The sequence below is a fragment of the Haliaeetus leucocephalus genome, unplaced genomic scaffold (assembly GCF_000737465.1).
Source record: "Haliaeetus leucocephalus isolate CR32 unplaced genomic scaffold, Haliaeetus_leucocephalus-4.0 Scaffold339, whole genome shotgun sequence".
Taxonomy (NCBI): Eukaryota; Metazoa; Chordata; class Aves; order Accipitriformes; family Accipitridae; genus Haliaeetus; species Haliaeetus leucocephalus.
The window spans coordinates 1035689-1048306 of NW_010972775.1; the positions used below are offsets into that span (position 1 = coordinate 1035689).

Genomic DNA, 12618 nt, shown 5'->3' on the forward strand with positions numbered 1-12618 from the left:
TTAACGTCCTCCAGAAGCTCCCCCATTGCTCGGAAAGAACAACGAAACGACAGGGGCCGGGTCCTGCCTCAGTTCCCTCTGCAGCCACGGTGAATTCCTCCAGAAAATGGTAGTTCCTGGGAAAAAAGCAAATAAAAAGAGAGGCCCATGCTCCTCTCCCGGCTTCACCAAATTCCTGGCAGATGCTTTGGCCCGGCCGGAGTCAAGCTGGTCAAAAAGGGGTCCCCGGTATCATCTTCTCGGGGTAATTTGGGTGGTGGGACGCGGCAGCAATTGCTCCAAAGAACCAACCAAGGTGACGATTTTGACAAAATAAGTTTATTTCACTTCGCTTTGTTTCTGCCGAAACCTCACATTTTTCTTTTTTTTTTTTTTGGCTGAAAAAAAAAAAACCAAAATCCCCCAAAACCAACTGAAAACGCAAAGAACCGCATTGCTTCGCCCTCTCCTGGAGGCGACTGAAGGGGCTCTTTCAAGCTGGTTGACTCCCCCGCTGCTGGCTCCCGCCTGGGCTGCGGGGCTGGGGGAGCCACCACAGATCCCCAAAAAACCCCCCCTCTGCATCCCCCCATCCCCGGCCACAAATCAGCCCCCCAAAACCGAGCCCTTGAGCCCCGCGAATTGGCCTCCCAAAACCGAGCCCTCTAGGAAACGCTCGCAGCTCTTAACGCCCAAGGTTTTTCTCAACCTTCTTGATTTCTGTTTTTTTTTCTTCTTCTTCTTCTTTCCTGTTTTTGTTTTTTTGTGTGTTTTGTTTTTTTTTTAAATTAATTTATTTATAGATATATTTAAAAAAAGCAATAGTCCTTTGGTCCCTAAACTCTAAGGAATGATATGACTCTGAAACAAGTAATCCTATGTCCCTGTGCCAGTGACAAGCAGGGGAAGCGTGTGTCCCGCCGCCCTGCTCCATGGGATATATATATATATATACTTATTTATATATATCTTCTATAAGTCCAACATCCTTTGATCCTTTTTTTTTTTCCCGACGTGCGGAAAAAGAAAATCTTGCCCTTTTTCTTTTTTCCAAACAAGCATCCTCCAGGTGAAGCGCCCGAGGCTGGTCCCGTCCCACCGGCTTTGGTTTAAAAATCCATTTGGAGCCTCTTTTCCTCGTTTCTCCTGGGAAATCGGTAGCAGCAAATGAGTGCTTTAAAAAAAAACACAAAGGTAGATCGTATCCCGGCCGCCCGGGGCCGTCGTCCTTTCTCCCGGCGAGGGATTTGGTGAGTCCCGGCAATCGGCCAGCGGCGAATCTCAGCCCCAGGGCTGCATTGGTCTCCTCCTTCCTTGTCTTCCTCGCTCTCTCGTTCCCGTTAAGTAACAAACAAGACCGGTTTGGGAAACAAAAATCAAAAAAGAAAAGAAAAGCTACGACCAGAATGGCTCTCTTCTTCGCCGTTTTTCTCCATCACCTCCTCCTCTTCTTCCTCCTCTTCCTCCTCCGGGATGTGTTGCAAAGAAAGAGAGTTACGGGTTTGGATACTGCACTTGGGGAAGGGGAAAGTCGTCAGACACCACAGGACGCCCGACCTGCAAAACAACAAAGGGGCCGTTAGCCTGTGTCCTGGGGGATGGAGGGAAGGAAGGACAGAGAGAGGGATGGAGAGAGGGAGCCCACACACACAGACGGTCCCAGGCACAGAGACACCCCCCCCGCACAGGCTCGAGGGCATTTTTGGAGAAAACACGGCACCTGTGATGCTTTAGGTGAGCCAAGCCCCACCGCCAGGTCCCCCAGGGCATCGCAGAGGGTGCAGCAGGGCCAAGCCCCCCTGTGTTCCCCCCCCCTACCTCTCCGCAGGGCCAGGGTAAGCAGGGGTCAGTAGGGTCTGTTGGCATCTTTCGGCCGCTTTAGCTGGACTTTTAGCCTCTTCATGCCGATCTGGAAGCCGTTCATGGCCTGAATGGCTGCCTGAGCGCTTGTCGGATTGTCAAAACTGACGAAACCTGGGGGCGAGGGGCGAGGTGACAGAGGAGTTTGTCACTGTAAACATCGCAGGTTGCCACTTTGCTTCAGCTGAGGCGTTGAAATCCCGTGGGACGCTCCTGCGGGAGCCCCAGGTTGGGGGTGCTGGGAGAGGGGGATCGTGGGGTAACAGCACAGCCCCAGATTGCAGGGGACTGGGTGATGGGCTGATGGCATCTCTGGGGGCACCAAGGTTTGCAGGGACACTGAGGTGACAGGGTCTGTGGGGACACCAGCATAAGAGGGTCCACAGGGACACTGGAGTGGTCTGCAGGGACACCAGGATGGGATGTGCGGGCTCATGGGACACCTGAGTGACAGGGTCTGCAGAGACAGCAAGGTGATGGGGCCTCCAAAGACACTGGGGCGACGGGGTCTACGGGGACACCAAGGTGAGCAGATCTGTGGGGACACCAAGGTGACAGGGTCTGTAAGGACACCAAGGTGAGCAGATCTGTGGGGACACCAAGGTGACAGGGTCTGTAAGGACACCAAGGTCTGCACATCTGTGGGGATACCAGGGTGACGGGGGTCTATGGGGACACCAGGGTGATGGGATTTGTGGGGCCACCAAAGTGACACAGGCTACAGGGACACTGCAGTGACAGGTCTGCAGGCGGCAGTGGTGCCACTCAGCCGCGTGAGCAGAGCAGACATGGCAGCGGCAAGCGGTGACCAGCCCTCCCTGGCAGGCATGCCGGCAGGTGCACGAGGCGGAGGACATAGGGTAGGGGACAGCATAAGAGGGGACAGCAAGAGGGTACGTCCTTCTGTCCTGGCACGGTGCAGGACAAAAATCCCGCCCGTTGGCCCCAGGACGGACAGATGCGTTGCTCCAGCCACGGTACGGCTTCGGTCACCCATCGGTGCTGCCCGAGCCAGACCCCTGAGCTGGGGATGTCAGGGAGAGCCGGACCCCTGAGCTGGGGACGGGGGAGAGCTGGACCCCCGAGCTGGGGACGGGGGAGAGCTGGACCCCCGAGCTGGGGACGGGGGAGAGCTGGACCCCCGAGCTGGGATATCAGGGAGAGACGGATCCCTGAGCTGGGACACCGGGGAGAGACAGACCTCCAAGCTGGGGACATTGGGGAGAGCTGGACCCCTGAGCTGGGACACCAAGGAGAGCCAGACCTCCGAGCTGGGGATGCTGGGGAGAGCTGGACCCTCGAGATGAGACATTGGGGAGAGCCAGACCCCTGAGCTGGGACATCAGGGAGAGCCAGACCCCTGAGCTGGGACATCAGGGAGAGCCAGAGGCCTGAGCTGGAATGTCAGTGAGAGCTGGACCTCCAAGCTGGAGACCAGGGAGAGCTGGGATGTCGAGGAGAGCTGGATCCTCAAGCTGGGATGTTGAGGAGAGCCAGATCCCTGAGCTGCGATATTGAGGAGAACTGGACCCCTGAGCTGGGGACTGGGGAGAGCTGGACCTCCGAGCTGGGACGTCGGGGAGAGCCGCACACCAGGACTTACCAAAGCATTTACTCTGGTTGGTGGCACGGTCCACAAAGACTTTGGCAGAGATGACATTGCCAAAAGGCAAGAACATCTGCGTGAGCTCCGCGTCCCCGAACTCCTGGGGCAGGTGATAAATAAACAGGTTACAGCCTTCGGGACCTGGGTGACACACAAAGGACAGCCGCACGTCAGCCGCGAGGCGGGGGTCACCCTGGGGGGGGAGCAAAGAGCCACCGGCCCCACGGCAGGGTGCCCCCCACAACCCCTCACCTTCTCGCTGCTGCTGCGGGATGATGGGTGCTTGCTGGGGAAAAGCTTGGCTGATGGGTGCATAGGCGGTGGGATACGCTGCTGGAAGAGAGAAACGTGGAGCTGAGACCCCGGCACCCACCCCAGCCCCGGGAAGGGCTGGGGACAGGGATGTCCCCCGCTGCCACCCTTGATGGAGGTCCCTCTCCTGCCCCAGGACTGCTGGCTCTGCCCTTCCCACCCCTGCCGGCATGGCCCCGGCCTCCCGGCACGCCAGGGATGCAGGAATGGCTCTCCCAGGAGGGACGTTGGTGACAGCAGTAATAGAGCCTCATGGTTGAGGAAAGCCAGCACTTTTGGTTGAAAAAATGAACAATTTGGGGTCCAAAACTTGATTTTCTGTTGAAAATCTGAAAATCGCTGTTAGTGCTCCTAGTTAAATGGCTGCCGGGCTCGACGTACTTCCGCAGGATGCTTTGACTCCCTTCTCTCTGTGGCCCATCTCCTTGGCCATCAGATTCGGCCGTGCGATGAACATCCAAGGATTTTTCATGTCTTGGTGCGTCCATGGCCGTCTCTACCAGCAGGCTGGCGTGTCGGCAGGATCCAGCATGGAGCCAGCTCTCCATCACTGCCCAAACCTCGCCCCCTCTCCTAGGTACCACCGCCAGCTCTCCCCCACGGAGTTATCTCAGACCCGTGGGCATTAAAACTCACTTTGCTCCATCCAAAATTTGCACGGAGGGCCGTGCCGGGAGCGCATCTGTGTTGCTGGGGACGAGGGGATGGTGCTCTGCATCAGTGTCACCCCCACCGCTGCCCCGGAGCTCCTGCCAGTGTACGGCACCCCATGCTCACCACATTAATCTGTGACCAAGCACGCTGCCCCAATCCTGTGGTTCAACCCCAAGGTGACGTTCACCCCCCAAAAATAAGGGTGAGGAGCAAAGAGGGGAGAGAGGGAAGAAGTGCAAAGCAAAGTTTGAGACCTGCATAGTGCTGCATGCCTGCGTAGGCTTGCTGGAGGGGATCGGCCACCGTGGGGCTTTGAGCTGGGAAGAGAAAAGAAGGGAGAAGGAAGAGAGAATAAGCAAGAGAAATCCGGGGATGAGCAGCTCCCACAGGAGAGAGCTCTCGGCCAAGCACTGCCGCAGAGGGGCAGAGCTGCTCCCTGCTCTTTCATTGGAGCCAAGAGCATCCCCCTGCTTGCAAAGGCGGCAATGCCACAGGAGGAGGGATTTCGATGGGGATCGGTGCACGGCTGGTTCATCCAGCGTGTTCCTGGGGTGGGGAGCACCCCCGGAGCCTGCCGCGTGAGCCGAGCACGTGTCCCCAGTCCCGAGGGAATGTGGCGGAGCCCCCTGGAAGGCTCCAAGGAGGGTTACCAGGGTAGGGGTGGATGCCGTTGGTATAGATGGTCTCCGAGGCGGGCTGCCCGTTGGTCTGCGGCGGCAGTGGGCTGAAGCCGTTCACCCCAATTGGCGTGGCGATGCTGGGCACGGGCGCTGTGCTGATGCCAGGGGGGGTGCTCGTACCTGCAGGAGGGAGGTGTCAGCACCAGCAGCCCCCCCTGAGGTTGCTGAGCAGGATGGGGAGCAAAGGGAGGGGGGTCATACCTGAAGAGGGGGTGAGGGGGGCAGCCACCAGCCCGCTGACGTTGAAGGCGGCCATTTGCTGCATCTGGGCGGCGGCGATGGCAGCCATGGGGTTCAGGCAGGTCCCCTGCGCAGCCGCCATCAGGGCTGCCTGCTGCTGCATGATCTTCAGGAAATAAAGGGGGAAAAAGGGGAAAGTGAGTGAGTGGCAGAGAGAAGGGGGGAGCAGGGGAGGAAAAATTAGCATTCCCGCTTTGCACCCACGCACGGGGGCTCGCAGGGATAAATGCCACCCGCTGCCGGACCCGGGGACAGGAGGAGGTCTAGGTGACACTAAAAGAGGCGATACATGGGACTGCTGCACCCTACAGCCATGCCACCCTCACCTGGGGGGTGAAGCCTTCTGAGTGTGCCCCTAAATGGGGATACACCAACCCTGACGGGCATCCGCACCCACTGGCACTGGTACAACTTCACGCAGGCTTTCACGGGCAAAACCAACCCCCCCCACTCGCGGGGCTCCCCCAAAACCCCCAGGTCCCAGCCGGTGCCAGCTCCTACCGCTTGCGTATAGGCCCCGTAGGCGCCAAACTGGATGGTCATGGGGTTGAAGATGCCCAGCTGCCCTGCCATCTGATGCATCCGCCGCAGGGTCCTCTCCTTATCGGTGTCTGCAAACTTCACTACCAGGCTGGACGAGGCACCCTGAGACAGGGGGAAGAGGGGGCTGAACGGCAGGACCCCGGCAATGCCCCTGAAATGTCTCCCTGCTCCGGGGAGGGACCCACTGGCTCACAGCAGCCACAGCATCCTCAGCCCCGGGGATGCTGCCCGGCTTGGCAGCAACAACCAGCAATCGATGTGAGGTTTAATTATAGCCAGTTTTTTCTCCCTGGCAGCAGCTCCCTGACCTCTGTTTCCTTTTTCCCCTCCTTGTTCACAATTTTGACCTTCGACGTTAATTAAACAGCCCCTTTCTCCAGCGTGGAGGGAATTAGCCCTGCGCGCTCAGCCCCAGAGCTCAGCGCCCAGGCAAGGATGAACCTTGGGGTGATCTGGCCGACAAATTGCCGGTCTGTAGGATTTTGATCTAATTAGACAGAGGATCAAATTAGCTGGTGATTGGATTATGCAGGCAGCATGGGGTCGAACGGGGCAGGGCGAGAGCCTGGCACTTACCGGCATGGTTTGGCTGCCGTGCAGGCTGTTGATGGCAGCCTGCGCCTCGGTGTGGCTGCCATATTTCACAAAGGCACAACCTAAGGGCAGAGAGGGGACACAAGAGAGGTTGGATTCAGCCACTGCGGGAGCCAATGCTGACCAGCCAGCGGCTCCCACACTCCATGGGTGCCGACAGCCCACAGAGCGCTCACCCGGCTCCCCCAAAGCCCACCTTTGCTGGCTCCGTCAGGCCCTCGGAGGATGGTGCACTCCTCAATCTGGCCAAAAGGCTCAAAGAGGCGCCGGACGTCATCCTCGCTCTGTTGCTTCCCCAGCATACCCACAAAGAGCTTCCTGTCTTCTAAAAACAAAACCAAGCCCCTCAGAGAGCAGGATGCTACCCACCATCCCACCCCCTCATCCCCGGTTTGCAAGAGGCGCATGGAAGGGAAAGAGCCGGGTAACACCGGAGCCTGGGCAGAGAGCAATGCTGATCTGCCAGCAAATACACAGGGTTTATCACCTCCATCCTACAAAATGCTCAGGGTGGAAAAACCTCTCCTGCAGGGAAATTGCTGAGGGGTGAAGCTGCGAAGAGCTGGCTCTTGCTTCAGGGACCAGAGCTGGGGCTTTTCCTGGGGATGGAGGAGCTGGCTCCCCCGGCACTGATGCGAGATGCGGCTGGGAAACAAAGAGAGCCCGCAAAACAGTGGCGACTGCCTTTGTATGATTGACTCGCAGAATAACCCGCAGCCTCCGGCCGTGCCCAGGGGACATAAATAACCCAAACATGAGAGAAGGGAGAGTAAATAATGAGAATTTCATGATTATTACCAGCATCTGTCTTGCGCAGCCGCGCGCTCCCGCTGCGCGCTAATGGCATTTGACAAAGAAAATAAGGTGCCCTGTCAAGAGCGTTGCCGGAGAAATAAATAAATAATGGCAGGAGACGATTAATGCTCTGTCCGTTAAGGTACCAGGAAAATTAGTTAAGGGAATAGGGCTCTGTGTTGTCTAGTTAAACATAAACCATCTCCCGGCCAAGGCGGCCGAGGGGAGCTGGCTCGGTGGCCGAACATCGCCTCCTGGGCGAGGGGGCCAGAGCCAGGCGCCTGAGCTCGCCCATCGATTTTTAATCCTTCACCAATTACGCTCAGTAAGTGGGTAATTTATTTGCCGGGTCCCTCTGGGACGTGCCGGGACCAGCTTGCAGCGTGTTTAATAACGTGCTTTGATTAGGGCGATATCTACCCCAGCTGTCCTGCTGAGGGCAGGCGGCCCTATGTGAGCATCCCACGTGTCCAAGCGTGCCTACGCGCCCAGAGCTTGCTTGCGGCACTGGGAACTTCAGGGAGTTTTGATCCGATTCCTGCAATTTTGCCCAAATTATTGACTCAGCCTTGAAATGCCGTGGCCCCACGAGCTGCAAACCCCCGCGGGAGATTGGGGGGGGGGGGGGGTGCCCAGCAGTTTCTATTTGAGAGGGGCTTGGGCCACGTGTGGCCAACTCCTGCACCCCGACTCTGCTGGGGTCCCCACAGGCATCTCTGGGCGGGTAATTAGGTTGTTTGATAGACGAAGGGGCTGTCAGGGAGCGGCTGGCTGGCGCTCTGCCCAGCACGATGTCAGGATGCTCACAGTATGACATCAGGATGTTCTTGGCATGACATCAGGACATTCTCGGCGTGACGTCAGGACGCTCCCCCCAGCTGGCTGGGCAGGGAGAGCCAAGATCACATTTGCTCTGTGCTCAGTTTCAGACGCCACTGGCAAAGGCAGCTCCTTTTGCATGTTTCTCTGCAAACAAACCTCCCCGTGGCAGCCCCCACGATGCCACCGTGTCCCCCATCACCCCCTGGGCTGGCCCTCCACCCCATTGCCCGTGCAGGGCAGCCGGGGAAGGGGGGACCTACCTCCTCGGCCCTCGCTGTCAGCAGGCTTCACCTGGATGGGGCGGTTCATCTGCAACACACAAGGGGAGCGGGCAGTCAGTGGCGGTGCCGTGCCCCCACCGAACCCTTTCCACGGGGAATGGCAGGATTCGGCCCCAGCCTGGCGCAGGGGGACAGAGTGGGGAGCAGGGGAGGGACCTGCAAAAACAGAGCCAGGGCTCGTGGCCACACCGAACCAGGGATGCCGCGGGAGGAGGGCAATGCTACAGCCCTGGGGACGGGTACCCGGTGCCGCAGGCGCCCGCCGGGCTGCCGGTGCCAGCCTTGGCCGCCTGCCTGCTTTCCTCGACTGCAAAGGACTGCAGAGGCGGCGGCAGCACCCGGCCAGCCCCGGCCCCTCCAGCAGCACCGGCACCACTCTCCTTTTCCCGATTCTCACCCAATTTCGGCCTCCTCTCGCGCGTTGCTGCCGCATGTACCCACGAGCATGATATGCGTGTGCAGAGGGACACGCTGGGACGGCGCACACGTCCCTGGCCTGCTGCCCCACGGAGCCATTTCTCCTCCTCTCTCCCCCTCCTTTTTCCCCCCATTTAGCCGAAAAATGCTACAATTACGGCCGTTTCCACGGCAACAAGCGTGCTTCCCCCGCGATGCTGCAGAGCCCGAGCCATGTGCTCGATGGGGTCGTCACGGCAACGGCGGGATGTCACGCATGACGGGGCAGCTGTGCGCACAAGTACACGGCTCAAGCACACGCAGGGACAGCCGAGGACACGTGTGCTGCTGTCGCACCCACGCAGGTGTGCACCCCCATCCCAGGGTTCTCCTTGTGCACCCCTGGAGGGGGTCCCCAAATTTAGGGGCTGGGTGGGGGCAGCACCACTCCCCCCCCCCCCCCCCCGTGAGGAAGAGGATGGCTAAGGAAGAAGAGGAGGGAGGTTTCCACGGCAACCGCCTCGTCTCCAGGGAAACGCGGGGAGAAATGTCAGCACAGAGCTGAGGATGCTCCAGGGAGGGGACCGGGTCCCCAGGAGCCGTGGAGTGGTACCAAGGGACATGGGGCCACCCGGCTGCCCTCGTGTCACTGGTCCCCCAAACATCCACCCCAACCCCAGCACCGGGGCAGGATCCAGCTCACCCCAAACCCAGGAGGCTGTGATGGCACGAAGACCTGTAGAACCACCATCCCCCTGTCCCCCACATCCCTGCCACGGCTGGGAGGAGGGAACCCCATTTTTGAGGGGGGGGGGCTGCCCCCCCTCCAGCGACCTGCCAGTCCCATTTACCAGTGCGATGGCCTTTGATGGAATAAATTTCCCGTGCCCGCTGCTGTATGCTTAATGTAATAAACCCAGCGAGTATGATTTAGAATAACATTTACGGAGCCGCAGAGTGTCATTTTGATGTGTCTCCCGTCTCCGCTCGCCGGTTATTAAACTGTATTGATTCTCCGGGAGCGGCTGATGTTTATAAATGTCAGGCCTCAGGGACCAGCTAACCTACCCCAAGGCTGCCGCACCGTGCCGGGGAGAAACGGCCCTGGCCTGTGGACTCCCCCAGAAGGGGGTTTTGGCACCCCTGACATCACCCTGTGCCCACCCCAGGATACTCAGTGCCCCCCTGCACTGGCTCCCATGGCACAGGTGGACGGCTTGGGCACCAAGACCTCCCCCTGCACCCGGGTGTCCGGCACCCACCTGTCTGCCTGTCCCCACAGCACCCCTGCACCGTGCCCCTGTGCCCACCCAGTCACTCAGCCACCCGCTGCTGCCCCACAGCCTTCCATCCATCCCCTGACACCCAAAAAACCACCCAGGCACCTCCCCCTGCTCCTGACGTCCATCTGTCCACCCCCAACACCCATCCGTCCATTCACCTACCCCTGACACCCACACAACCACCCACCCACCCATCTGGACCTAGGATTCACCCATCAGTTCACCCGTCCATTCCCCAATACCCATCCATCCCCATAACACCCATCCATCCACCCCCCAACCCCTACCCATCCCCATAGCACCCTTACACCAGCCCATCCATCCCCCATCTCCCTGCCACCTGCCTTTCCACCCCCTTAGCACCCATCCCTCCACCCCCATAGTACCCACAAATCCATCCACCCATCACCCCGCTCCCACCCATGTCCCCCCCCATCCATCCTTGCACACCCCAAGGACACACTGACGCACCCAGGCCCACAGGAGACCCTGTCTGGGGTGTTCCAGCACCCACCAGTCCCATCACTCGTGGGTGCCCCACAGAACCCCAGCTACAGCACCCCATGGCCAAACCACCAGTGTGCTACAGCCTGAAGGGGGTCACCACTGGCTGCTAAACCACCGCCTGACCCCTTGGGCACTGTCACCTGCTCAAATTCAGAGCCCCCCAACAACCTGGGCACCAGGGAGAGCCAGCCCATGGTGAACCCCTGCAGTGGGACCTGCCCCGTGGGAAAGGGTCACTTCTGGCCCTTTGGTGTCACCCTCCTCCTCCTTGCACCCGACAGCCAGAGGATCTGGCAGGCCACCACGCATCCGAATGAGCCGAGATGGAGGTGCTGGGTGACGCTGGAGCAGCGGGTGCCCACGGGAGCCTGGTGCCCACGTCACCCCTGGGGTCCCTAGGCAGCCAACACACGGTGCAGGGAGTCAGGCGCTCGGGTACAGGCAGCCATCCATCACGGGAACACCCTGCCAGAGCCCTGGGGGTGAACTCACAACAAGGGGACACAGCCGGCCTGGGGACAGTCACACCACCGCACAACCCCACACAGGCACACGACCATCCTAGCACACCCCCACGCACAACCACGCATCCCCTACAGCCGCACTCCCGCTCCTGCACACCTCTGAGCACAACCACAGACCCACATACAGCATCCTCCACGCACGTCCACCCATCCACAGCTGCACGCTTGCCTCAGCACCCCCCCCCGCACAACCGTACACCTACACAGCCACACGCTTGCACCCACGCACAACCGTACATCCGTCCTAGCATGACTGCACACCCACATGCAGCCGCACACCCACCCCAACCCTGTGCACACCCGCACACAACACCCCTACACCTGCCCACCCTGAGACCAGAGTCCTCATAAGCACCCACCCACCCACAACCACACACCCACACAACACCCACAACACCCTCCCCACAGCTGTGGATTTGGCACAAGCACAGGCTTATGCTCCAGGGTGCACAGCCGGCACTGCCATCCATGCCAGGCAGGGACACGACGCCTCTTGCCTCAGTTTCCCCATTGCGGCAGCAGGACCCACGGAGGGACCCCCGGCAGTCTTCTGTGGACACACGGACGCCCAGTGCTGGACACCACCCCTGGATGGCCACAGCTCCCCCCCAGCAGCATCCACACCCCATTCCCACCACCACCCACACACACCTGAGCCCTGCACACACCCGGCCAGCTCCCCCACTGGGCACCCACAATGTGGGAGCCCACGCAACACCCATACGCACACACGCACTCTCTGCTCCCTGCTAGCACCCGGCGTGCGCACACACGCACGTGCGCACACTTAAACACCCCCCACTGCCATCCCCCAGGCCCACATACGCCCACACCCCGTGCGCACAATCCCTGGGTGCAAAGACACCCTTCGCACCCGCTCACACACAGCTGCTGACATGCTTGCACGCCGCTGATGTGCAACCGCTCCCCACCAACACCTACTTGTGCACGCCCGAGGGGCAAAACCATACCCCTGCCAACGCGCGCAGGCACCCTCGCACCATCAGCGGGTGCAACGCCCCCCAGCACATCCCCTTGCACACCTGCAACCACACGCACAGCACCAACACCCACACCCGAGCCCAGGGTAAAAAAATATACCCGCCAGCCAACACACAAACCCATCCCTGGCTGCAGATACACCCTCTTCACCAACACAGGCGTGCACACGCTCCATCCCTGCCTGCAAATACACCCCGCTCACCCACACCCCACCGCCACACAAGCAGCCCTGGGCGCAGATATACGCTCCCACCAACACCCACCCTCACACGCAGCATCCCTGCGTGCAGATACACCCTCTTCCCCAACGCCCCCCCACCAACACCCTCCCCATCCCTGGGTGCAGGTACACCCTCCTTGCGAATACACGCATGATCGCGACCCCCGTCCCGGGGTGGGGGGGCAAATACACTCTCATCACCAACGACCGCCCCGCCAACGCGTGTACCCCATCCCTGGGTGCGGACCCACCCTCCCCACCGACACCCACGCGCACACACCCCATCCCGGGGTGCAGATCCACCCTCCCCACCGACACCC

General features: G+C 60.0%; 1 protein-coding gene across 1 annotated transcript in view; it reads right to left on the reverse strand.

Annotated features, from left to right (window-relative positions):
- Window positions 1-1408: 1408 nt before the first annotated feature.
- CELF6 (CUGBP, Elav-like family member 6) overlaps window positions 1409-12618 on the reverse strand; it is a 12610-nt gene continuing 1400 nt past the window's right edge. The window contains exons 2-12 of the mRNA XM_010571573.1: window positions 8346-8394; window positions 6665-6793; window positions 6451-6530; window positions 5833-5976; window positions 5293-5437; window positions 5062-5211; window positions 4666-4728; window positions 3698-3775; window positions 3443-3586; window positions 1798-1953; window positions 1409-1536 (exon numbers count right to left, since the gene is read on the reverse strand). Of these exons, the coding sequence (XP_010569875.1) occupies window positions 1826-1953; window positions 3443-3586; window positions 3698-3775; window positions 4666-4728; window positions 5062-5211; window positions 5293-5437; window positions 5833-5976; window positions 6451-6530; window positions 6665-6793; window positions 8346-8394 (1110 nt within the window). The 3' untranslated portion in view covers window positions 1409-1536; window positions 1798-1825. The remainder of the gene's footprint in view (window positions 1537-1797; window positions 1954-3442; window positions 3587-3697; window positions 3776-4665; window positions 4729-5061; window positions 5212-5292; window positions 5438-5832; window positions 5977-6450; window positions 6531-6664; window positions 6794-8345; window positions 8395-12618) is intronic.